The sequence below is a fragment of the Ipomoea nil genome, unplaced genomic scaffold (assembly GCF_001879475.1).
Source record: "Ipomoea nil cultivar Tokyo-kokei standard unplaced genomic scaffold, Asagao_1.1 scaffold2975, whole genome shotgun sequence".
Taxonomy (NCBI): domain Eukaryota; kingdom Viridiplantae; phylum Streptophyta; class Magnoliopsida; order Solanales; family Convolvulaceae; genus Ipomoea; species Ipomoea nil.
The window spans coordinates 1,502,230-1,527,500 of NW_017619403.1; the positions used below are offsets into that span (position 1 = coordinate 1,502,230).

Here is a 25,271-nt window from a genome sequence, read left to right on the forward strand (position 1 = left end):
TCTCCACAGAGGAGACAACTAGATTTGGTCGCAACCAGAAGGTCATCTTCTCCATGGAGAAGATGATCGGTCTAATCGTATTCTCCACCAAAGAAAACGATCGATCGGTCATCCAGTCGTCTTTTCTGGTGGAGAAGACCATAAAATGGTGCTGGTAATTTTTTTATTTTTATTTTGATCGTAAATAGTGGTCCGCGGCTAGAAGATTGAGATTGAGAAGAAAGAAAAGATTTGGCCAGAAATATGATAGCTCGTCGAAGAAGAAAGGAAAGAGTAAAATGAATAAAAAAATATCCTTATTATTTTACTTATTAAAATTTTTCGACAAAATTTGACTGAAGTGACCAAAATTGATAAAAATTCAATAGTTAAAATATTAAATTAACAATTTTAAAAATCATGAATTGTAATTAACAATACCCCAACAATCACAGGACCAAAATTGAAATTTACTCCCCGTAATATATTGAGCGGGTATTCACACGGGGAGTGTTATCAGCAGAAGTTAAAATATAGAGGGGGAATGGTGGGTTGGTATCACAGGGTAGAAATTTTGACGTTTGTTTATAACAGCGGATTCGTTAAATTACAATCATTCATAATTTGATGCAATAAACTGAAGAGTACCAAACTAATAAGTGTTCAAAGAAAAGACTACATTATACAAGTTTCCTCTACAAAGTGAGCTTTGGATCCTAATATAATTAGGACCGACCAAATGTCACAATGTTTCTTCTGCATCATATATCATTATAGGGGTGTCATAACCACCAGATAGATGAACTTTACCATTCATCACCCTCCAGCTACAATCACTACTGTGATTACCCAGTATCCCCGAGATCGACTAAATGAATCTCAAGCCTTTAATTGTTCCCAAAAGGTTGAATTCCCAACCCCAAAAGCCACACACGCTCTGGCCTGACAAAGCATCTAGGAGGATATAAAGTACATCTTCATCTCAGGCCTTTAATTCATGCTAGGATTGCTTGTCCGTACCCGGTCTATAATCATTTGCATACCGGACAAATCTTGCGCATAACTAACCACCTGTAACAAATCATCATAAATGAATTTAGCAAAGTATAGAACAAGACTGATGAGAATTCTGCCCTACTTCCCTGGTTTTCCTAGTTACTGTGTTAGCGGTTCATAGTGAAAAAAAAAAAAAAAAAAAAAAAAAAAAGGAACCTGAGACTCTGTTTGGGGATCGCTAAATCCATCGTAAAAGGCAGTAGCAGGTACATCTTCATGAAGAGGTTGAGAGTCGTCCTTTTTATCAAATCTGAGGTGAAAAGTGAAAACCATAATGTAAATATTATGTTATCCACACAAGCAAACACCATATCTATTCCTATGTTAGTCCAAGGGGTCAAGCAAAGACTGTTGAACTCATAGAGATTGTCCAGTTCATCACCGTAAAAAGTTCAGGGAGAAAATACCTGTTTGTCCAGTGCTCAGACAATCTCAGAGCAGACTGCGGTTCTGCATGATCTTGACCAAGAATTGTACACTCAGAAGTGAAGAGCTATTAATTAATTAAGGACTGCATTCACTCAATTTAAGCGCATAGAATAAGCAAGAAGGCAAAGCTTAAGGATACGTCTTTATCACAGCCATTTCTTGATGGAGACTTTGGATTGTGATTCTAACACCAAAAACAATCAAAAAGATTATTACCAACCCACGAGGATCACTTTCACAGCTACTGTATATAAACAAATGTACCTTGCTTGTTTGCTCTAAACAATCCTCAATAAGGTTAGCTACATCGGTCATTATAGCACAATCTTTGGTGCTTTCCATCCTCCTGTTATTTGGAGGGTTTGCCCCAGATATAGCATCACTTTGATTGGATAGAGATGATAGCGGACACTTTAGTTTTTCATCTGCTAAGAGCCTTGCCTTCTTGCTACTACTGGGCAAATACTTCATTTCTTCCCTTGCAGAACTTCTGGCAGTGAAAGCTTCACTATTCACACTGTTGATTTCTTTAGACTGATTTTGAAGCTGAGAAACATTATCCTCAGATATCATCTGAACAGCTTGTGTAGGAAACTGGCTCGTTGTGCAAATTCCAGCTTCTCGATCTTCAGTAGTTACTTCTTTTGGATAGAATGGATCTGGAGCAACAATTGTGTTCTGTGGACAATAAATGATATGTGGACTTCATAAATGTGAAGGCATACAGGTTCCAAAAATAAATGTTTACAGGGCAAGAAAAGAAGGATGGATGCAATGAGGTAATGGAAGAAAATGAGAGGGAAGCAAATGGCAAACCTGCTTAATGCACTCGTAAATCCACTCACAAGTTACTGGTTGGATACGTAACTTACAAGCAGCATCATATTTTGGGCCACTGGTGAATTTACATAATAAATGTGTGACCCTAGTAGTCAATTTCTCAACAAACTTAGCTCCAAGGACAACACATAAATTTCTTAGCAGTTGCCTTTCTTTTACATCATACTGTGAAACACACAAACGAAAGCCCTTAAATGCAGGGAAAGGTACTTGACAAGGAAGTGGAGAATAGATGATGTGACTGCCAACATCCAGCAAGTGTCCATCCTTCATAAAATGAAATTCCAACTTCATTAGCATTCATTTGCAGGAAATGGAAATACCTCAAGCACAAAAGAAATACATCCAGAGTTAGGTAGATCACTCCACACCTTTCACTAGTCACTTAAAAACTATCCATGAAACCATAAAGCTGGATGGAAAAGAAAAAGGAAAATGATAAATCAATTCCCCAAGTATCCATGCCATGGGAAGAAAATAAAGTTTTCCAATGATTTTGAAGAAACAATAGTCGAAAAAAAGATGCAAACATAAAAGATTTAAACTACAAGATTGGAGGCATGGACCGCCAAAGTTTGATGCACTAAACAATTAGTGAGAAGAATGAATGAATAGATAAATAAGTCTCAAGAGAGTTAGTTTTAATAAGCTATCTGGAAGAAATAAGACAGCCCTATATGCCAGATCATAAAAACTATGTTTCATGTCTCACAAAAGTAGAGAGCTATTTTGCCTCAATCATATTGGGTTGCATTTGGATCTCTGAGAATTGGTGTTACAAAAAGCATTCAAATAGAATAATATGAAACTAATAACTCACAAATAAATTTCCGGACAACATAATATTTGAATGAGTTTTTTAAGATATGCATTCTTCCCCTCATAAAACACATTAGAAAAGTGCTTGCATTAGCATAATAATTAGGAACTTCAGATTCAGATTCGCAAAATGGTTAAATTACCTCTAAACAAGACATAAACCAGTGCCTTGACAAAATACACTGGAAAGAGCTTGGATTTCCATAATAATTAGGAATTTCAGATTCAGTCGCAAAAAGATTAATTACCTCTAAACAAGATTTAATCCAGTGACTTGACACATACGTAACCCTAGCAGCATCTGTCTGAGAGGGCACCGCACCATGACATTCAATAGTGAAATGCACATCTCTTTGAATCTGATCTTCCACCAACTCTCCTCCCCCTTGATTCACCCACCCTATAATATCAGCTCTCTGGCCAGACATAAATGGATATTTGTCATCATATTTGAATGGTGAATGGAGCTAGAGAGCAAATGGTGAGTGGGAGGCAAAAGTAACATAAAGGTAGGGGTATGAATAAATGCTTATGAGATAAACTAAAACAGTTTATTATAGCACATTTGTAGTGCAAAAAATAACTGTCATGAACTTATGATGACAGTGTAACTGTTGCCTTACACAGCAAATGAAATCAGCAATCATGGTTTGGCTGCCCCTAAGTCAACCATCTTTTCAGTGGTAACTAAGCACACATTCAATGGAATTTTAAGAGCATTTCCCCTAAATGATCTTTTGCACTGTAAGGCCTGTATTGGCCTTCAGGTCTCACTATCTTCAGGGTCATTTCCAAGAAGTTTATCTTTTAGCCTTTTACTCAAAAATATAGGTCTACTTTTAAGGTTGATAAATATGATTAATATCTGGTTCAGAGGGTGGTCAGAATTTTTTATATCTTAAGAGTAACAGAATCCTTTCACTGTAGAAGCTTTGTTCGTTTCTGAAAGTTCGCGATGTTAAAATGCTGACCTGATTAGCAGGGAAGGAGCTTGAAAAGCAAAATCGCTTTCCCTTAAATACAATAGATGACTTTTTATCCTCAGCTGCTGTGCTGGAACTTGCCTGCATCTTCCTCTCTTCTTTAGAATTCAAAGTACAGAACTGCGGTTGGAGTGATCCTTTTTCTATCTGAGAAGCTCCTTTGTTTTTTATGTTTTCTACTTCTTTTCTCTTCTCCAGTAAATTTCCAGATCCAAAATTCTTGTAGTGCTGAACATTTTCATTTGATTTTCCTTGCTTCACAACAGCGACGCTCGCTGATGATCCATTATTTAAGTTATCAAGATATGTAATCAGCAATAAAGTAGCAGGCACTAATAAACTCTGATGGAGGTAATCAAGTGCATGCAAACATCATATTCAAATGCCATAACAATAAGAATATCGACGAAAAAAAGAGCTCACAAGATGACAGCAACAATAACAACAAAAAATGAGTAATTAAAATAGCACACCTCTGGGAAAAAGTAAATCATTTGCAATATGCTTCCGAAGAACAGGAACTTCTTTCTTTTCACTAATGCAATCTGCAAGCCAATCTGGTTTTACAACATGAATTACACCCAAAGCTGCAAGATTTCTTATTTCTTTGGTTTCACTACAAAACAGTTAAATTTAGCATATGAGAAGAGTATAAAAGCAAATTGTGTAAGGGGTATCATGATACAAGACTATTGCAGTAACCTATGAGTGAGACAAGGTGACAGCTTTAAAGCATATTTTCACCATAGAGCTGATAAACCTGAATAGTCCAACCAGCCGATTGGTGTGGGTTTGAGCAAATTGGTGAAACAAATAAAACAAAGCCTTATAAGAGTGACCTATGCTTTACAATTATTAAAGAGATTTTCATCTTAGGACTACCTCGCTATAGAAATCTTGCAAGCCAAGTTCAGTTTAAGACAACTCAAATAAATGCTAGGATAAATAATCAGCTAGAGGATGGGGGTATAGATTATGGATAATGAAAGTGAAGCAATATAAATAAAATAGAACATAGTAAATTAAAAACTTTCTCGCAAGTGGGCTACAAAATACTTGCAAAAAACATTGTTGTGATGATTTACTGGGTACATCATGCAGAATCTTACAGAAGAATGAAATAGAAGTAATAAACAAAATCCATTGTAGATTTTATGGCTTACTAGGCATAATCAGCTAGCAGATGGGGATATAGACTGTGGTGACGACCTGAATTATGATTTTTTTTTTTTTGTTTTAATTGCGGTATATTAAAAATGAAAAGAGTAGATTACAATATAACTAACTCATTGCTATGATGATTTACTGCCTTACTGGGCATATCAGCTGATCAGCATCATCTTGCTAGTAGTTCAGCACTTTAGAGTTTTGCACAACTATAACTATACTATAATGCATAGGAGGGATCATAGATCTTACATCTCAGATGGAGATCCAACTATTATGTGTGTCAACTTGTCACTGAATGACATGTAACGAGAACCACCACCTTTACGAACCATGTTGACAAGTTTACGCATTTCAGGTGCACTAAAACCAAGAATTAGAAGTCTACAATCTGACAAGTATAAATCATTATCATCTGTTTGAGAGTCACCAGCAACACATCCATCAAAATTAGTATTATTTTTTTGCTGTTCAGTGGGTGCATCACTTTCATCCCCTTTGGAAAAGAAAGGAGCACCGGAAAATGAAGACGTGTTCTGACAATCAGTGGCCCCCATATCTGAATCCACAGCATGAGAGTTCGATACAGTTGCAGTGGACATACTTTGAACACTCTCAATAACATTCTCCAAGCTGTGTCGGTTTTTTATTCTTACTGAATTCATAGATGCAGAACTGCCCTGAATACGATAGGACTCCTCATTAAGGCAAGCTATTCATCCCAAAAAGAATGGAAGAAAAGTCAGACACCTAGCAAAAACTATCTCATAGTTGGAACTCTAAAATAGTGAAGAAAAAGATGCTGCACCCACTAATGAAAAACTTTACCTCCTCTGGCAACAGATTGGTCAAGCCACCTCTTGGTAACTATGCGTATGTGACCCCAACTCTTGGCAACATTGTATTTATCACCTACAGGAGCTTATCAACAGTCAAGAAAACAAATACGCCCAATGCAGCAATGCTCAATCAACTTCAATGCATATGCACCTTCTAAATGCTAGAATCAAAGATAAGGAATAAAAGCAAACATTAAATGTATCCTTTGATGGAACCTAAACTCAAGACTCATTCATTAGAGTACGAGCAGGCGAAACAGTATATTTTTGGGATGGAGGGCTCTAGGGACAACAAAAGTAGTTTCCCAACTAGAAAAAAGAGGAAGTAAGAACCTTGAGTTAGTTACACTTATATTGTCATGCAGCTAATTTACAATTTATGCAAAGCATTCTGGATATTCCTGGTGGTGAATATTTGATCATTTGATGCAAATTTGACTTAGTATATTGGCCTGCATATAACAAATATGTCTCCCCAAAAAATCACGCCTAATGTTGCATCATAAACTAAACAAACAAGTCAAATCATGCCTATAAAAAGGATATAGGGCAAATTAAATGTGTGCAGGCTTTGGTCAGCTCGGGAGAATATTTGCCTCCATTTTGTAAGACAATCTTTTCCACCTCCTTCCTCTCATCTGAGACAGAAACATATGGAATTCAAAAACACATAAAAGGCAGACCCATTCTATATTTCCATGACATGATTACTAGAAAACCTGCAGGAATTCTGGTGACACTGATGGTGAGCCCAGAAAAAGGGTGGACCCTGAATGACTCATGAGGAACAAAGCGATGCTCCTTCCAACATTGATGCAGCCAATTAATACTAACAATTGGTTTCTTCAGTACATTTACTGCCCACTGCAAATGACCACATACAGAAGAGAAACAAGATATTGACATATTCAGTGAAAAAACCTTGTGGTCCTAACAGTTTAAGGAAAATAACCATAAAAAAATGAATGTCTGACTACATATTCATATACTCAAGGTTAATTAACACAGTTCAGACAGGGAGCAACTGTAATGGGCATCTCTTAGGACCAATGTTGATAAAAGAAATTCTCCATAGAAGATTTTCAGATATGATGGATATCCAAGAATAATCCAACAAGCCACACACCTCATTGATAGGAAAAGGGAGAACCATTCCTCGTAGTAGCAGCTCAAGAATTGGATCATCAAACCATCAGGTGATATAGCATCAACAAATTATTCACAAATTTCAGACTTGCTCCATTTGTAAATATGTGCATAATATCAAGTTGTATGACTAAATGTCAACACCCTCAAAGGTGGTTCCTAACTACGCTTAACCAATAATTAAATTTCACTACTTTAATTTAATGCACCACTTTTCATTCCATTGTTATTTGACATTTATTATTAGGAGCAGAACCCATATAAATTTTCAAGTAGAGAAGATAAAAGTTATTTCCTTTTTTTTTTTAATCTTTCCTATAGTCTTGTTTAAACCACAAACTCTTTACATTGTGTCACTTTTCCAGAGAGATTTTGGGGGAATTTTTAGCTCTCTCATTGTTTGGATCCTGCATCTTAGCAATTACTCTATTCATCCCATAATAGCCAAAAAAGAAAAATTAAAAAGCATTTCCCCTTAAAGTCTAAGCAGGCTACACTAAGTCACTTCTTTTACAATTACATGTTTTTGCAAGTGGTCGATGGAGGAGCATCAAGTCCAAACTTGTCCCCAAGTAAATTACATACTAACTTTATAGATAGAAGGAGAAAGAGAGTGAGGAGGTAGGTGATCTGTGATTGAGGAAAGCAAGTCTCTCACACAAAACTAATTTCTCAAACATAGTAAAACAACAGTGAACTAAGGGATAAAACAATACTCGGTATTTTGCAGCCAAAACATTCTTCACAATGACAAAGTTTACATCCATTGATGCTTTTGCTTGCAAAACTCCTCCCATTGCTTCTACTAGCTTTTTTATTTCAACCTACAAGATATACACAGTGAAGAAGGGATAAGTAATCTTGAATTCAGCTGAAAAAAGGAAGAATATATGCTATATAAAAAAGAACCTTGAATTAAAAACAATATATAATTGACTATAATTTAAAGGGAAAATTTATACTATTTAAGTATTGCTCAAGCTCTTACATATTTAAATAATATTTTTGAGAAAAATAATAGGCCTTCATCCAATGCGACACCTAGCACTTTTATACTCTGGGAATGAGGTTCTGAGTTTGAACTCTAGTAATATCCCCACTTTGTGCAGAATAATGAATTTTCAACACAAGCACAATTAATTCTAGATGATAGAAGAATACATGCTCAAATTAGATATGCATCCTGGCATACACGATACACCTGACTATATAACCTTATAAAGACAATCCAAAACATTTTTGCACTTCACTAAAGTGCTACCATCATAAAATAGACCTAAAAAAGTATTACAAGTGCAAATTGTACTCAAGATGTGAAGTAAAGAGATACAATGACAAGTTAAAAGCAGGATGCTTTAATTCCTCAAATACAAAACTGCTCCCTTGAAATAAGGAAGAAACTTGGTACACATTGATAGAAAAGTACAGGTACGTTCAACTCTTGATTTTTCTATGTTGATCAAGAAAACACCACAATTGTAGAAGGCTTAATGACAGGGTAGACGCAGTGAGTGTACCTTTTCATCCGCTTCAAAACCAGATGCCAGTATTTTGACTCCGTCCATTGCAAGGCAACATGTAAAACCTTGATTGGGCAGTGGTCTCTGTTCCTTGGCACAAAAAAGCACACACTGAGGACCTGGCAAACAAGCGGAGAAGATGAGCAAAAATATAAAAGAGTCAATGTACAGTCAATGTAAAGAAATACTCGGTTATTACCAATCAAATTGCATTTTTTGGAGCGGAGATCCTCGAATTTCTCCTGCAATTTGAAAAGGGAACCTGGATAAGCCACAACTGTAGAACTCCACAGATGAATTACTGTAGAATTTAATTCGAAAGCGAGAGGCTGCTGAGTGCTAAGAAAGGGGGATTACATGATCGATAGAGGAAATGATGTGGTAGTCGTCGGGCGCGTTGCGGGAGGGGTCACAGCAGAGGAAGACCTGAGCTCCGTTGAGCTTGAGCGCGTCGTGAAGAGCGTCGAAGTGCTCCGGCGGAACCAGGTTCCGCGACATGAACACGTTGGCTCCCTTGAACACCTTCGCCATGATCATCTTCTTCGACTATCTACCTACATTCGCTCATCCAGGTGAACTGAAGACATAAGAGTATATGAGCCAGGACTAGGAGTGTCGAAGACCTGAGTGATTTAATTGGGGAAATTTCCTTTAGGTTTTTACTTTTTAGGCATTGAAACTTTAACGCGGGAAGATGGTGCAATTTTGTCTCGATCCGCAGATTTTAATAATCTTATGAGTAAATATCGGTGGAGGTCCTCCAACTTTGGTGGCACTGCCATTTTTAGTCCTCAACTTTTAAATCAATCACTTTTAGTCTTCTTATTTTTTGTTTCTAGCTATTTATGATCCTTTCGTTAAACTTGATCATCTAATGCCGTTTTTTAAAAGATAATTCAGTCCTTTCATAATTAATTTATTAATTATTATGTTTAATTTCCTCATCAGAATAGTCAAATAATGATTTTCCCAGCTATGAACGTGTACAAAACCAGCTCGTGAATCAAAATGCCGTACAAAAGCCGGGACGAAGGTTGTGCCAAAACGACGTCGGGATATCTCGGTATGACTCGACAAACATAATAATTAATAAATTAATTATGAAATGACTGAATTATCCTTGAGAAAACGGCATTAGATGGTCAAGTTTAACAGAATGACCATAGATGGCTAGAAACAAAAAGTAAGAGGACTAAGAGTGGTTGATTTAAAAGTTGAGGACTAAAAGTGGTATTGCCACCAAAGTCAGAGGACCTCCGCTGGTATTTACTCTAATCTTATCTATACATAACTAGTATTTTCGGATGTGCAATGCAAGGAATGGATTGAATATTTGGACCGATATATAATTATTTAAAGGGAGAATCAATGATTTGGTCCCTCAGTTATTTACGAACTGTCAATGTAGTCCCTCAATCGCGTATTCATCAATTTGGTCCCCGAAAATAATTGTTTTTCGCAAATTCAGTCCCTCTAGCCATATTCCGTCACTACTCCGGCGATAGCTCCGATTTACCCTGGACATTTTAGTCATTTCATATCTTTATTCTCTGAGTCTTCCGAAATAGAGACGAATATTAATGAAGGAAGCTATCCCTCAGTAGCCTTAGTTCTGCAATTGCGACAACTTTGGAAAAATTTGAAGAATCCAACCAACAAATAAGAAAGATAATGTATAACACGTATACGCACTTACAAACGCATAATAATTCTAGGATGTACAACATAAACAAACTAATTCTACCCATACAATCACTACTTAAAAAAACCAGACAATGAACTTGCATTTACCCATACCCATCATATTATTTATTTTTCTAAATTTATCAAACGCTAGTAATAACATTGTAAAGATCGCATTCTACAATTCGCACGTGCCCAACCAAATACGTGCACTCACCCAATTACAAAGTATGAGAATGTTTTCCAACCCAAATAAATGTCCGATAACTGTCCCTCTCACATTTTACTATTCACTCAAGCCAAACCATATACACGCACATACCCAAATAACTTCACGCACAAATCACCAACTACCATAATTCTACGGCGTTAGGATTTTTCCCACAACACGTTAAAAACAAACCCAAACAAATACATAAACAAGCCCGTACAATTACACGCACACGCCATCATAAAAAAATATTAGAATGTTTGAAACCTGCTCATCTCTCTAAACCGTCAACACGAACACACCATACAAATTATGTGAATTTAGGAACACACCACCCAAAATTAATCATAAAAAAATTGTTCAACTCCTAAACCCACAAACACGCACACACCCTAACACCTCCACGCACCCACCCCCATATACCATACCCTCTACTGTTTTAGTATTTGTTTCCCCACGTTAAAAATAAAAAACACTCACTGCGGTCAATTACAAGAGGATAATGAATTATAGAAAATCATTCTCAAATAAAAAATGTCATCCTCTACCGCACATCCAAGTCGAAGAATTTGCACACGCCATTAATATCTAATACAATAACTTCCGTTCTAAAACAAATTAAAATTCAGTGCATGACCACATACCCGTGTTGTCTCCCAGCATGAACAAGCTACCGCCGATGTCTGCTTCACCGTTCTCTGCGTTATTTACCGTCATATTCCTCCCCAATCACAAAAATATATTACTTATTACCATTCATATTTAGTATATTAGTATGCTAAATATTACATTATTATTATCACCAAAAATAACTACACTAACACAATTACTCTTTTCTCCTTATGCTTAAAATCTATCATTAATTAATTTATAAAACTCAATCAATCTCAATCATCAATTTTAAATGAGTTCATAGTGGTGATGAGTCCTCATGATCTCACTTTTAATAGAGACCTCATGGGAACCAAAGCCTATATATATATATATATATATATATATATATATATATATATATATATATATATATATATAGAGAGAGAGAGAGAGAGAGAGAGAGAGAGGTTATTATTACTAGTAATTTACCCGCGCTTATGTACGGGAAAAAATTATGTTATTATAAATATAAATAAAAAAATAAAAAAATTAAAATATTTTAAATTATTTAATATAAGAATATTTTTGAGCTTCCATTTGTCAAGTATTTATTATTTTTATACAATACAAAATTACAACTAAAATTAAAATTATAATTTTGTATGGTTAATATAATCTCTAATTATGTGCATATTCAAATAAACTTATAGAGAGAATTTACATAATTACATTGATTTATTCTGAATTGTATTTCATCTATATTATAATTTTCACAATACGAATTATAACTAAGATAATTACATTTGGAAAGAAAAATTTCAAATTTTATATGTGTAAATTTAAACTCTAATTGAACACATTTTTATATGATTATATAATATATAGCTATTTTATTTTTCAAAAATATATTTTTTATATGATTATATAATATATAGTTATTTTATTTTTTAAATGTTGTGCTTTTTATTTTTATTTTTATTTTATAATAAAGGGTGTTGTGGCATTAATTGTAACATTAATTATTTCCCAAACCATATAGCTTTATTATATAAAGGATTATTGTTGTTGTTGTTGTTGTTGTTGTTATTATTATTATTATTATTATTATTATTATTATTATTATTAATTCATAGTTTACCATAATTATGGTAAACTATGAACTAATTAATAATAATAATAATAATAATAACAATAATAATAATAATAACCTCTATATATATATATATATATATATATATATATATATATATATATATATATATATATATATATATATATGAACTAGTATTTATACTCGTGCGATGCACGACATAAAATTGAAGTAATTTTATTGTTGATAATATTTTTAAAACGATAAAATGGCATATTAAGTGGCAATTTTGTGATACAATTATCAGTGGGGTCCACTTCTGATTTGGGTCGGGTCAAAGTGGATTCGGGTTCTTCGTAGTGAGACGAAGAGATTGATATATTGTACGCTCAAAACGGATAATGGGTGAATGAGATATTGATTCTCAAAGTAGACCCATTGAGTTGGAAAAATGAAGGAAAAAAGTGAGCTTTTGTCCCACATTGGTTTGGAAAGAGGATTTGACCCCCCTTTTATACAAGAGCTTTTTTAGAGTTTGTAGAATTGTATAGCATAGAGGCTCTCTTGCGCGGGGGGGGGGGGGGGTGTGCAAATCAAATTTTAACTAGACAAAATTGCAAAAGGCTTGAATCAAGCCCGAGCTCGTGTGCGCCGGCACGAATGTCGTCCGAAAATTGGCTGGCCTTCTGGGCTAAGTTATGCCAACTTTCGGTATACTTTTCCAACATAATAGTGGCCGAAACAGACCAGCGTAACACGAGAGGAGAGTTAACATAATAGTGGCCGAAACAGACCAGCGTAACACGAGAGGAGAGTTCCTCTCGTGTTGGTGGGTTCGGCCAGCGTAGGCCGAAACAGACCAGCGCGGTATACTTTTCCAACATAATAGTGGCCGAAACAGACCAGCGTAACACGAGAGGAGAGTTAACATAATAGTGGCCGAAACAGACCAGCGTAACACGAGAGGAGAGTTCCTCTCGTGTTGGTGGGTTCGGCCAGCGTAGGCCGAAACAGACCAGCGTAACACGAGAGGAGAGTTTCTCAGGGCCGAAACAGACCAGCGTAACACGAGAGGAGAGTTCTTCTCGTGTTGGTGGGTTCGGCCAGCGTAACACGAGAGGAGAGTTCCTCTTGTGTTGGTGGGTTCGGCCAAGGCCGAAAGAAACACATAGCTGGTTTCGGCCTTAGCCAAATGAGGCGCTGCACGAAAGTATGAACCATTCATTAGTTTGGTTCTGGACTGTTACAATATTAAATTCCAGTTTGATTTTTGTATTAAAACTCAAATAATGGTGGCTGTTTCAGGTGTTACAAATCGTGCATTAAGTGCCAAATTAAATGCTATTGATTCTTCAAACTCCTATATAAGAAGAGTATAAGAGCAGCAGGTTTGAACACAGTGAAGTAGTGAAGAACTACAGTCACACACAACACAAAAAATTCTGCTTTCCCAGCTCCAAAAACTCTGCTCCTACTCTCTTCTTGAAGCTGTGTTTTGCCCGTGCTCTAGTTCGCCGGGTTCGTTCGTTTGGGTGCTCAAACGTTGAACCGTTGTACGCTTTATCCTGGGAAATCTAGGCCACAACGCTCCTAGCACTTTTGGGAGGTGGCAAATAAGGTTTTAAGGAAAGAAAGGCACTCGCCTAACTTGTACATTTCTCTCTTCCTTCTCCTTCTTTCTTGTTTGGATTATGCTTTTAAGCAAAAATCCGTTCTCCATCTTTTGACATTTTAGTTGGATTGGACTTATAATCCGAGGATTATTATAAGTTCCTTTTGGTTGATATATATTGTTATATCTTTCTCGTAGATATACGTATATATAACCTTTGGATCCGTTTTATATATATTTGTGTGTGTATATATATATTTCGGATATATATATCCAATAATATTTTATATATATTTCGTGTGTATATATATAAATATTATTTTAAGGGATATTAAATCGATTTTGGTTCATTATCTCCAACAATCTTAAAACCTTACAATTTTGATAATGAACAAGTCGATGGAGTCCAAAAGTGTTGGATCCGTGAATGTTGCCGGAGGTGCACATTCAAATGGTAGGAACGGCAACGATGTTGCACATTCTGTGATGCCAGTTGATGGCTGCAACGTTGGAAATAATATTTCCATGGGAGTTGCAAAGACACACGATGGTGCTCCGGAGAACTTTGGTTCACGATCCGGTAGACCAGTGGTTAATGGCACACAATTGGTACCTATTGTGTTGTCTAGTGGATCGGCAAAAAGCCATGAAGGATCCTATGATGGTGTAATGACTACATGGTCTGAGGACTATGGTAGTGTTACAAATGACTTCAACCGTAATCGAAGAAAACTCAAACGGAAGCTTAGCTTTCAAGAAGATTACGAGAAGAAGGAAAAATGCCACTATGAAGCGAACCGTCATCCTGGTGAAAAGGTTGAGGACAACTTCGCTATGTTCAAAACATGTGGATGGTTGGACGAGTGAGGTCACAACCGAGGTACCCCCGATGTGCGCTATGGACCTCCCTTTGTGGTGTGGACAGTTGGAGAATGGAACAAGGCACACGGGCTCGAAGGACTACTACATAGGAATAATGGAAATTGGTTTCCAATGTAATTTTTCCTATTTATTTATTCGTTAAATAAATGTTGTAGTATCCTTGTGATACATTTTATTGTTGAATAAAATGAATTGTTCCATTTGTGTGTTTTGAACTTTGTATATTTTAAAATATTCTTTGTGTGATATTTTAATATATATAAGATTCAATAAGGGTGCGTAGTGCATCACGGAGCATTATGTGGAAAATGCTAAAATGGCTTAACGGTCGGAACGAAATGTAACAAGCGTGTTACATGTTGAAATCCTGTAAAGAACTTCGATTCTAATTCATGTTGAACGATACAGATTTCAAAATAGGATCAATTTGTCAAAAATTGAGATAGCTATATAATCGTGAGCGTCACAGCTCAAGTGTTGAATATTTTAATTAATATTCTGAGAACGATTATATAAGTTTGATTCAACTAGTCGAAAAATTTGGTTGACTTGTTCTCGTTAATTGTGTTATAATTAACTTGTTCAAAAATTCCAAATTATACTAGTATATTTAATTTGAGACAAATTGTGTTTTGGTAAATAGTGCTTTTGTAGCACTAATGGAAAGTGCAATTTAATTTGGCACTTTGAAGTGCAAATTAAAACACTGTAACAGTACTATTAAGCACTAGGTAGAGTGCCTAATTAGGCACTTTCGGCCACTTGGTGGCTGCACCTTAGGTGTTGAAAACTTAAGCATTTGGTGCTTTGGTAATAGCAATAAAGGTGCTAGATTATGATTGGTCTCAATGCTAATCTACTTAGCTTAAACCTTTCGTGTGTGGCTAATTAAATTTAGCGTTGTAAAAAGTGCTATGTGACTAGCACGAAAGGAGGTTTGGTTAATTGTGTAATTAACTAATAATCCTTGTGCTAGGTAGCACTGGAATTATAAATTAAGCAATCGAATGTTGCTATGAGTTTATAATTTAAGAGCAATAGAGATTGCTTTGGAATAGATGCGTTAGTTTGGCAGCATTGATTCGTGCCTTGTGTAGCATGTTTCGTGCTTCACTACTAAGCACTGATTCGTGCTTCAATTTCGGAAGCACTGATTCGGGTTTGTGGCCTGTCGGTCAAAACTGAATGGATTCGTAAGTGCTGATCTGTTCGCACCTACGAGATGTGCTAACGTGTAGCACATGTCTATTCTTTATAAGAATAAAAGGATAACCAAATTAATTGTGGATTAATGCGGTTATGAACGATCGATGTGGTGAACGTGAAACACCTATTGGTGATTTCGGCGCAAGCGTTGGTATTGTACTCGAGAGTACGGTACGGTATTCACCTCAATCGAACGTTGTTGCCGAACATAAATATCAAGACGTTGATAAGTTCGGGTCTACCTCAAAGTATGTGAGGTGAGACAATACTTTGGACTAGCAAGTACCTTTTAAATAAGGTTACCCGCATGAAATTCTTACGAATTGTGGCTACGTAGAAAATTTTCCTACTAATGCCTGAAATGTGGGGGTGTCTTGCCAAAGGTGTGTATTGGTTCTTAGTACACGAGTCCCATAGTCTGGACGTACATAAGAACACGATAAATTAAATCTAGAAATTCATTGTTCTTTAGAGAATGTATCTCTGTGAAAGTTCAATAAAGGACCTAGCACGTTGAAAGGAACTTTCGGCGTACCTATTATTGAAGGGTATGAAAGAGAACCCGAGCTCAAAGCTAGACGTAACAAGAGAGCTAGGATTGAATAATCCTTTGGTCCAGATTTTCTGACATACATGCTAGAATGTGACGCACATATTCTAACTTGTTTCCTATAAAAGAAATTGGATTTTCTGACATGGTTGTTAGAAAATGAGCCTCGAACATATGTAGAAGTGGTGACTTCTACAGGTGGACCAACCCGAAAGAGGCTATCGAGAGTGAAGTAAATTCTATCTTAAAGAATCATACTTGGAACTGGTTGTTTTTCCTTCGGGTTGTAAAACCTCTAGATCCTAAACGGATCACTAGTCGGAAGATAAAACCGGTTGGTTATATCGAAGTAAAATGGTCGGGCTTGTAATTGTATATTACATGCAACACGAGTGCCACGATTACTTCAATATGTATTATCTTGAGATGAGAATGAAATCCATTAGGATGATACTTCCCGAGAGCTGTTTAGCGAGACTTGGAAATTTATCGAAATGGATGTATCGCTTTCTTAATAGACGTGGAACAACCCGAGGGTTTTGTGGTTCCGCGCTATGGAAAGAAAGTGTGTAATTGGTGAGATCATTGTATTGTTCGAAACAATTTCCTTAGTGTTTGGCATGTGAGGTTTTGATCATGCAGTGATGACCAACGAGTTTGGTATAAACGAAAGTGAAAGTGTGTCTACGTATTGCGTACGATAGACAGTGATATCACTACTTGTTTATACACGATAAACTCAACATGGGTAGCAACGATCGAATGATCAATTCTACCAGGAACATGTTAAATTTGAGATTTGACATGAGAGGTGTGAGTTTGGCAGATTTAATCTTCGAGATCAAAATCGTGAAGAGACCGTATGGTCTCGTGTTAAGCCAATCTCACTAAGTTTGATTGAATCCTTGTAAAGGATGATAATCAAGTGGTTTGGACACGTTAGATACTAACGTACAACTAGCCAATAATCACGGAGATTGTACTTCTCATGGAGAATACATTCAGATTATTGGTAGTTTAATTGTATCTAAGGGGTTGTACTAGGCCGTATATTGCCTTTGCGGTTAACGAACTTGGTAGACATCCGAGTAACCCTAGTGTTACGCACTAGAAGGCAATAGTGAGAGTTATGAGATACTTAAGGTATGCTCGTGACTTTGGACTGCACTACATGAGATATCTAGCTGTACTTGGAAAGTATAGCTCGGATATCAAAGGATACTAAGTCCATTAAAGGCTACGTCCTTACGTAGGCCAGTGCAGTCGGTTGGACGGAAATTCTCGAAATGAATTTGTGATAGCTAAGATCCGACGGGATCAAAGCTGAGAGCCTTACACTCGTGTTGCGAGCGAGTAGGCCGAATGGCTATGCCATTTTTCTGGGAATGTTCCTAAATATAAACTCGTACCTCCAATTTGTGTGCATTGCAATAGTCAAGCCAAAAATTGGTTAAGTACAGAGTTAAATGTGGAACGGTAAGTCTAGACTTATAAGTCGTAGATATAATACCATTAACCAATTTCTCACAACGGGGATTATCTCGATTGACTACGTGATGTCAAAAGATAACGTAGCGGCCGCTAACTCGCTAACCCGAGGGTAAGCAAATGGTTGTTGAGAAGTTGGAACGAGGAATGGGTCTAAAGCCCTTGGACTAAAAGTTCTATAATGGACACCCAACCTAGCTGGTACCTAGGTTCAATGGGACAACTAAATTATGGAACGGAGCGTGTCACTGCGGGGGTCTCGGACTCCCTACCACTCCTCGTTAGAACAGTGACTCCCGCGCAAGGTTAGCATGTTGATGCTTTAATGATTCGAATGTCGGTTGACATGTGTGAGTATGCGGGATACTCGGAAAAGAATCACCTATGTGAGAGAGAAGTGAGGGTCGCTTCAAAGGAGAATTGATGGGCACAATTCTTCACAAACTCTTGCAGAACCAGGACGGTAACCCACGACCAAAATGGGCACACTCATGAGAACAGAGCATGATTGGGAGGTTCCTGTGTGAGATATGTCATCGTCTACACAAACGACAGTCGGTTCAAAGACATCGCGTTCTACCGTACAGCCAGTAGAGTAAACATGTCTTCACAAGGGAAGGTTCAAAGGGTATAGTGATCCCTACCTATCCTATGCAGGGATCGACCGTTGAACACAGTTTGTTTCCGATTTCAAAATACCCTGAAAATCAATTTTCATTCATGTGGGGGATTGTTGGAAAAAAAATAGCTTAAAATGGCATATTAAGTGGCTATTTTGTGGTACAATTATCAGTGGGGTCCACTTCCGATTTGGGTCGGGTCAAAGTGGATTCGGGTTCTTCGTAGTGAGACGAAGAGATTGATATATTGTACGCTCAAAACGGATAATGGGTGAATGAGATATTGATTCTCAAAGTAGACCCATTGAGTTGGAAAAATGAAGGGAAAAAGTGAGCTTTTGTCCCACATTGGTTTGGAAAGAGGATTTGACCCCCCTTTTATACAAGAGCTTTTTTAGAGCTTGTAGAATTGTATAGCATAGAGGCTCTCTTGCGCAGGGGGGGGGGGTGCAAATCAAATTCTAACTAGACGAGATTGAAAAAGGCTTGATTCAAGCCCGAGCTCGTGTGCGCCAGCACCTGGGGGCACGAATGTCGTCCGAAAATTAGCTGGCCTTGCGGGCTAAGTTATGCCAACTTTCGGTATACATTTCCAACATAATAGTCACTTGTTTCGGCCAAGGCCGAAAGAGACCAGCTTGGTCGAAACAGGCCAGCGTAACACGAGAGGAGAGTTCCTCTCGTGTTGGTGGGTTCGAAACCCTCTCGTGTTGGTGGGTTCGAAACACATAGCTGGTTTCGGCCTTAGCCAAATGAGGCGTTGCACGAAAGTATGAACCATTCATTAGTTTGGTTCTGGACTGTTACAGTATTCAATTCCAGTTTGATTTTTGTATTAAAACTCAAATAATGGTGGTTGTTTCAGGTGTTACAAATCGTGCATTAAGTGCCAAATTAAATGCTATTGATTCTTCAAACTCCTATATAAGAAGAGTATAAGAGCAGCAGGTTTGAACACAGTGAAGTAGTGAAGAACTACAGTCACACACAACACAGAAAATTCTGCTTTAATTTCCCAGCTCCAAAAACTTTGCTCCTACTCTCTTCTTGAAGCTGTGTTTTGCCCGTGCTCTAGTTCGCCGGGTTCGTTCGTTTGGGTGCTCAAACGTCGAACCGTTGTACGTTTTATCCTGGGAAATCTAGGCCACAAAGCTCCTAGCACTTTTGGGAGGTGGCAAATAAGGTTTTAAGGAAAGAAAGGCACTCGCCTAACTCGTACATTTCTCTCTTCCTTCTCCTTCTTTCTTGTTTGGATTATGCTTTTAACCAAAAATCCGTTCTCCATCTTTTGACATTTTAGTTGGATTGGACTTATAATCCGAGGATTATTATAAGTTCCTTTTGGTTGATATATATTGTTATATCTTTCTCGTAGATATACGTATATATAACCTTTGGATCCGTTTTATATATATTTGTGTGTGTATATATATATTTCGGATATATATATCCAATAATATTTTATATATATTTCGTGTGTATATATATAAATATTATTTTAAGGGATATTAAATCGATTTTGGTTCATTATCTCCAACAAAAACGATGTTGACACTACAATGACGCTGCAATAAAACTTGCAAATCCAGAAACTGCATAAATTTCTACAATTGCTATTATCCCTCCATCAATTGATCCGGTATATATATAAAAAAAAAAGTTTTACACAATAATTCAATATTTTATACTTAACATTAACATTCATTTTTTTTACTCATGACAACTTGTAGAATAAACCTGCTTGGATAAAAGGAAAAATCAGCTTTAAGCATCAGATAAAAAACACATGGTACATTGGATGTAGTCATTGTATGAAAAAGGTTTACGCGAAAAGTGACAAACAATTTAATTGCATGCATTGTCGTGAAATGAATGCAGTGGAAACACCACGGTTAGTAACAATTTTTATAGACAGTTTATTTATTTATTTGTAAGAAGGAGGTCAGTATCAATTTAATCATTACACAAACATAATACAACAATGCTAATCTAAAAACACATAATAGGTGTAAACTGGATGTGGAAATTACTGATGGAAGTGGATGCCTTGTTGCATCTGTGTTTGGAAAATGTGCTGAACAACTATTACTCTTAACGAGCAAACAAGTTATGCAATTGGAACAACATGTATTCCTCCTTTACCACCCACAACCACTCATGTTTTACAGTAAATTAACCTATGACTAACTACATAAACATCTTGTAAGGTCTACGATTTCAACATATCAATAACCGCTTACAAGATGAAGAATATATAATACAATTGAGGTCTCAATCCTACACACAACAAGGCAAAAATATGATATCATATACCATAACATCATTGCACGATTCCTTGTCATTCACTACCACGAGTAAACAACATGCAATAAACACACAACCAGCAAAAAGGAAACTCATTGGGCATTAGTCTAATCGCGCAAAGCGCGTGTCATAACTAGTAGTATAGATAAATATTAACAAAAAAAACAATATTATGCATTTATCAATTTTAAAAAATCACAAAACACACCATTACACAAATATTAAAAATATAAAATACACAGTTCATAAATTTTTATTTAATCACAATTTGTTCAAAGTTCCGATTTTCAAATAAGTGAAGTAACAAAGTAGAAATAACATAATTATAAGTCATTCATGATTCATTATTCAAATTCAAAAGCAATAACAATTAACAAAAAGCAAAAATTAAGAAAGGAAAATAAAATGATTTAAAATTTTAAAGTTCTAAAATGTTTAATTTGATTAAAACGACTAAGCAGATATATGGATTCAACATGCATTTTGTACAAGTTGGGCCAAAATTTGTGATACCCAACCTATCAAATTACGATCATATTAACAACTTTATTCGAAGTGTCAAATTAATCAAAATATGAAAATGTGGAAATACATTGCGATGATTGCACATTTACAAAACAAAAAACAGGAAAATGACTTTACCACTTCATTGTTTCTTTATTTTGTTACTAGTATTTGTCCCGTGCGATGCACGGAAAATATATTATAAAAATATACACTATATGGAGTTTATTCATATATAAAATTTTTGTTATTTAATAATTATCATGTGTGAATTCCTATGATAAAATTATGAACAAAAATATATTTACAATTAAAATAATATTTAAGGTGGGTGATTACTACAAATCTTAAACTATATTAAAAATTTAGTACATAGTATTTAATATTATAAATTTTTAAGAACTTAGTAAACTACAATAGTAATTGAATTACAATTTTAGAGTCACCACGGATCAAAATTTTTAGACCTTTGAGATTTCTACCTCTAGATGTAGCAACATACAATTGACCTTTAAAGACCAAAATCACAATCTTAGTTAGAACATTGATTTTTTTCTTCTAAATACTATCGAATTAAGTGTGTAATCAATAAAAGATGAGAACTAATAATTCGAGAATATAATCTTAATGTTACTAAGCCTACTTCACGTCAATTAAGTTGGAGAGTGTTGTTGGATAGTATCCGATGAATCCACGAATAACGCATCTTTGTCTCCGTAGTCCTCAATATGCACATCAACAATCTTAAATATTAAACCACATAGCTATGCTATATATTAATTTCAAACTTATGGACTTTGGGGTTGCATGCATGCTTCTTAAAGTCATATGGCTTTAAGATGTAAATGTTGCATTTAATTTTCACATCTTAAAGTAATTTAATTTCACATCTTAAAGCCCATTTAATTTTCACAAGACTTTCACATCTTAAAGTCATATGGTCTTGTGAAAAATTAAATGCAACATTCAATTTTCACAAGACCATATAGCTTTATTATATATAGGATTTTTTAACATTTACTCCGTATTTATTTGTATATATATATATGTAGTCTAAATAATTATTGAGTAATGATTAAAAAAGAAATATCCGTTAAACATTATGGATGCCCTTAGAGCTGTCCAAACAGGCTGGTGGGGCGGGCTAAAATGCTCGCCAAAATACAGGTCTAAAATATGTCGCCCCACCCCGTGGGCATTGGCGATGGCCCACCAAATTTCAAAAGTTTTAAATTTAAATAAAAATTAATATGAAAAAGTTAATAAGTATATCCTAAAATAATATGAATAGTTTAAACATCTACTATCTACTATATCTACTATACTAATAAGAGCCCAAGAGAGTTAGGCCTATAATGGGTAGAAAATGTGTCCGTCACAGATTTTAATCAAATGAATGGCTCAGATTAATCAAAAAATTGATCAGATTTAAATTTAACAATGAAATTTACTTAAATACCCACACACCGTTAGTCCATCCGTTAAAATTTTTAATTAACCGTTAGTTTGTCGTTAAGTCAATCCCATCCTTAGTTGACCGTGAGTCCTCTATAATAGTTATTATCCTTAGTTGATCTCCACAGCCGACTTACCCGTCTTCACCTCCTCCGAAGCCATTCAAAGAAAAATAACATAATTCAGAAGCTCAGCCGATCAGACTGTCGATATCGATTCCTCGAGAGGATCGACCGGCGATCCAGCAATTTATGTATGCCTCTCTATTCGTTCATGGTCAAGAGGCCTAAGAACTTTAACCCTAACACTGCCGATCTAAACAAAGCAACGCCAGACAACACAGAAGAGACTGAACAATGTATGCATCTCTATTCGTTCATGGTCAAGAGGCCTAAGAACTTTAACCCTAACACTGGCGATCTAAACAAAGCAACGCGAGACAACACAGAATAGACTGAACAACGTTGAATCAAATCATCCTCAGTTTTATCCTACGCAATTTTATCTGAAAAGGTTATTTTTTTTTAATATTAAAATAATAAAAAATCCCATCTTGTTTTTCCCCTTTCTCATTCGTTGATTAAACTTCATTCTTGGCAATTTCTGTTGTTGTGTGCCCTAAGATTCTGTGATTACTTGGAGGAATCTGAATAACATTTTAAAGTTTTGATCTCGCTTTGCCTGCATAATTTTTTTTGTTCTGATGCTAGGCTTATATTCATTTAATCTAAAATTGATTTGATTTTACTCTTTTACAAGTATCAGTCATGTATGATCTGAAGCTAATTGTTTGATAAATTGTCAATTAAATTTTTTTTTTTGTATGTTAGAAGGTTCATCCCGTGGCAATATTGTGACTGACGTGTTGTTACTAAAAGATTTTTTTTTTTTTTTTTTTTTTACCATGATGCTACCCCTTTTTTAATTTTTATATTTTAAGTTGATTCATAGCACTGTAAGTCTCAGTTTTACAGAATGTTGTCTGTGCATATTAAGTATGATAAGCTTTCCCTTATGGAGTGCCTCACACTGCTTTGAATAGATTGTGGAGCTCTGGACCAAGAGAAACTTTAGGTGTGATTGTGGAAATTCAAAATTTGGGGAAATCTTCTGTAAGCTTCTTGCAAGCAAAGACGTAGAAAATCCACAGAACTTGAGATAATGCACAATATTTTATATAGTATTGGCAAATGGCTTATACTGCTCATTCTACATTATACTGCTCATTCTACTGAAATGTACCTCTTTTAGTTTTAATTAAATGATGGGATTGTAGAATTAGTTCTGTTTCATTCTCTAGCTCTGGCTGCTTATGTTCACTCATTACTATGGGATCTGACAAGTTGTTAGTACACAGGTGGAACAGCCTTTAATGGTGTTGCAGAAGAGCTTAAGAAGTTAACTACTTGTGTTGCTCATGTTCTTCCTGTTTCTGATGATGGTGGAAGTACAGCTGAGATTGTCCGAGTTCTTGGTAAGTGTTTTTTAAAATTTATTATTTTGTGTTTTACCATAACCCTTGATTTCTTGACAGTAAATCTTTGTATTAGTATGAAAGTACTCATCACTATAAGTAATTTCACATTATGTTCATCCTTGTTTTTCTGCGGATACTCGACGTTCTGAACCACTTTGGCTAAGATTAGGAGTATGTAGTCGGTGAATTAGTATGTCTGATAATATATGTAGCTATTACCTTGCGCCCCAAAAATGGAAAAGAATGGGAAAAATTTGTTTAGATGTTCTGAACCATTTTTTTTTTTTAATGTTTAAACTGCTTTGGTAAGATAATTGACATTGCCAATAATGACTATATGGTGAATAGGTATGATATTGTGGAAGGGAACCATAGCCTTTGGAAAGGCGTCTCAAAACCTTACAAGGAAATTATACGAGCTTTCTTGGCTTAAGGTCAAGACCAGGTTCGTAGTTGTTTTATCAACCTTATCTCTCAATTGCAGCTATTCTTAGACTTTGCCTTCCCTGTCATTCTTTTAAATGTAAAATCTGTAATTAGCTTTGGAATTTTTAACATTTCTTGGATTAAACTGATGAAACTTCACTTTTTTACAATCTGATGATTTTCTTCATTGCTATGATCTTTTAGTATTGGAGTCAGATCATATTTTCTATAACTTTGGATGATTGTGTACACAATACGGTGTATTGAAATTCAAGTTTAGGCTCTCTTTGGCCGATACCATGGGCATATAGAATGAACCATTGTTTTATATAGTATTTCTTTTTAAGGTTAGTATAGTGTAAAAGAATTGGTATGAATAATACCTGTAATA

At 35.7% G+C, this 25,271-nt stretch overlaps 1 protein-coding gene and 1 long non-coding RNA gene across 3 annotated transcripts; one reads left to right on the plus strand and one right to left on the minus strand.

Moving 5' to 3' along the window:
• Positions 1 to 542: 542 nt before the first annotated feature.
• On the minus strand, positions 543 to 9,424 carry LOC109163192 (DNA topoisomerase 2-binding protein 1-A). 2 transcript variants are annotated; one of them, XM_019311950.1, is made up of 18 exons: positions 9,136 to 9,423; positions 8,978 to 9,020; positions 8,776 to 8,897; positions 7,975 to 8,082; positions 6,832 to 6,976; positions 6,659 to 6,750; positions 6,102 to 6,195; positions 5,526 to 5,985; positions 4,580 to 4,722; positions 4,095 to 4,390; positions 3,372 to 3,539; positions 2,281 to 2,571; positions 1,729 to 2,142; positions 1,604 to 1,648; positions 1,443 to 1,528; positions 1,192 to 1,285; positions 972 to 1,050; positions 543 to 847 (listed from the first exon to the last, which is right to left on the minus strand). In XM_019311950.1, the coding sequence occupies exons 1-18, from the start codon at positions 9,313 to 9,315 to the stop codon at positions 825 to 827; spliced, it is 2,883 nt and encodes a 960-aa protein (XP_019167495.1). In that variant the 5' UTR covers positions 9,316 to 9,423; the 3' UTR covers positions 543 to 824. The 2 variants fall into 2 exon arrangements, with proteins under 2 accessions (XP_019167495.1, XP_019167494.1); XM_019311949.1 differs by having other exon boundaries at positions 543 to 1,050; positions 1,192 to 1,317; positions 1,386 to 1,528; positions 4,095 to 4,381; positions 9,136 to 9,424.
• LOC109163193 lies at positions 8,701 to 25,185 on the plus strand. Its single transcript, XR_002051216.1, has 3 exons — positions 8,701 to 8,712; positions 15,749 to 15,752; positions 24,949 to 25,185. It is a non-coding gene; the product is annotated as an uncharacterized LOC109163193 (long non-coding RNA).
• Positions 25,186 to 25,271: the final 86 nt, after the last annotated feature.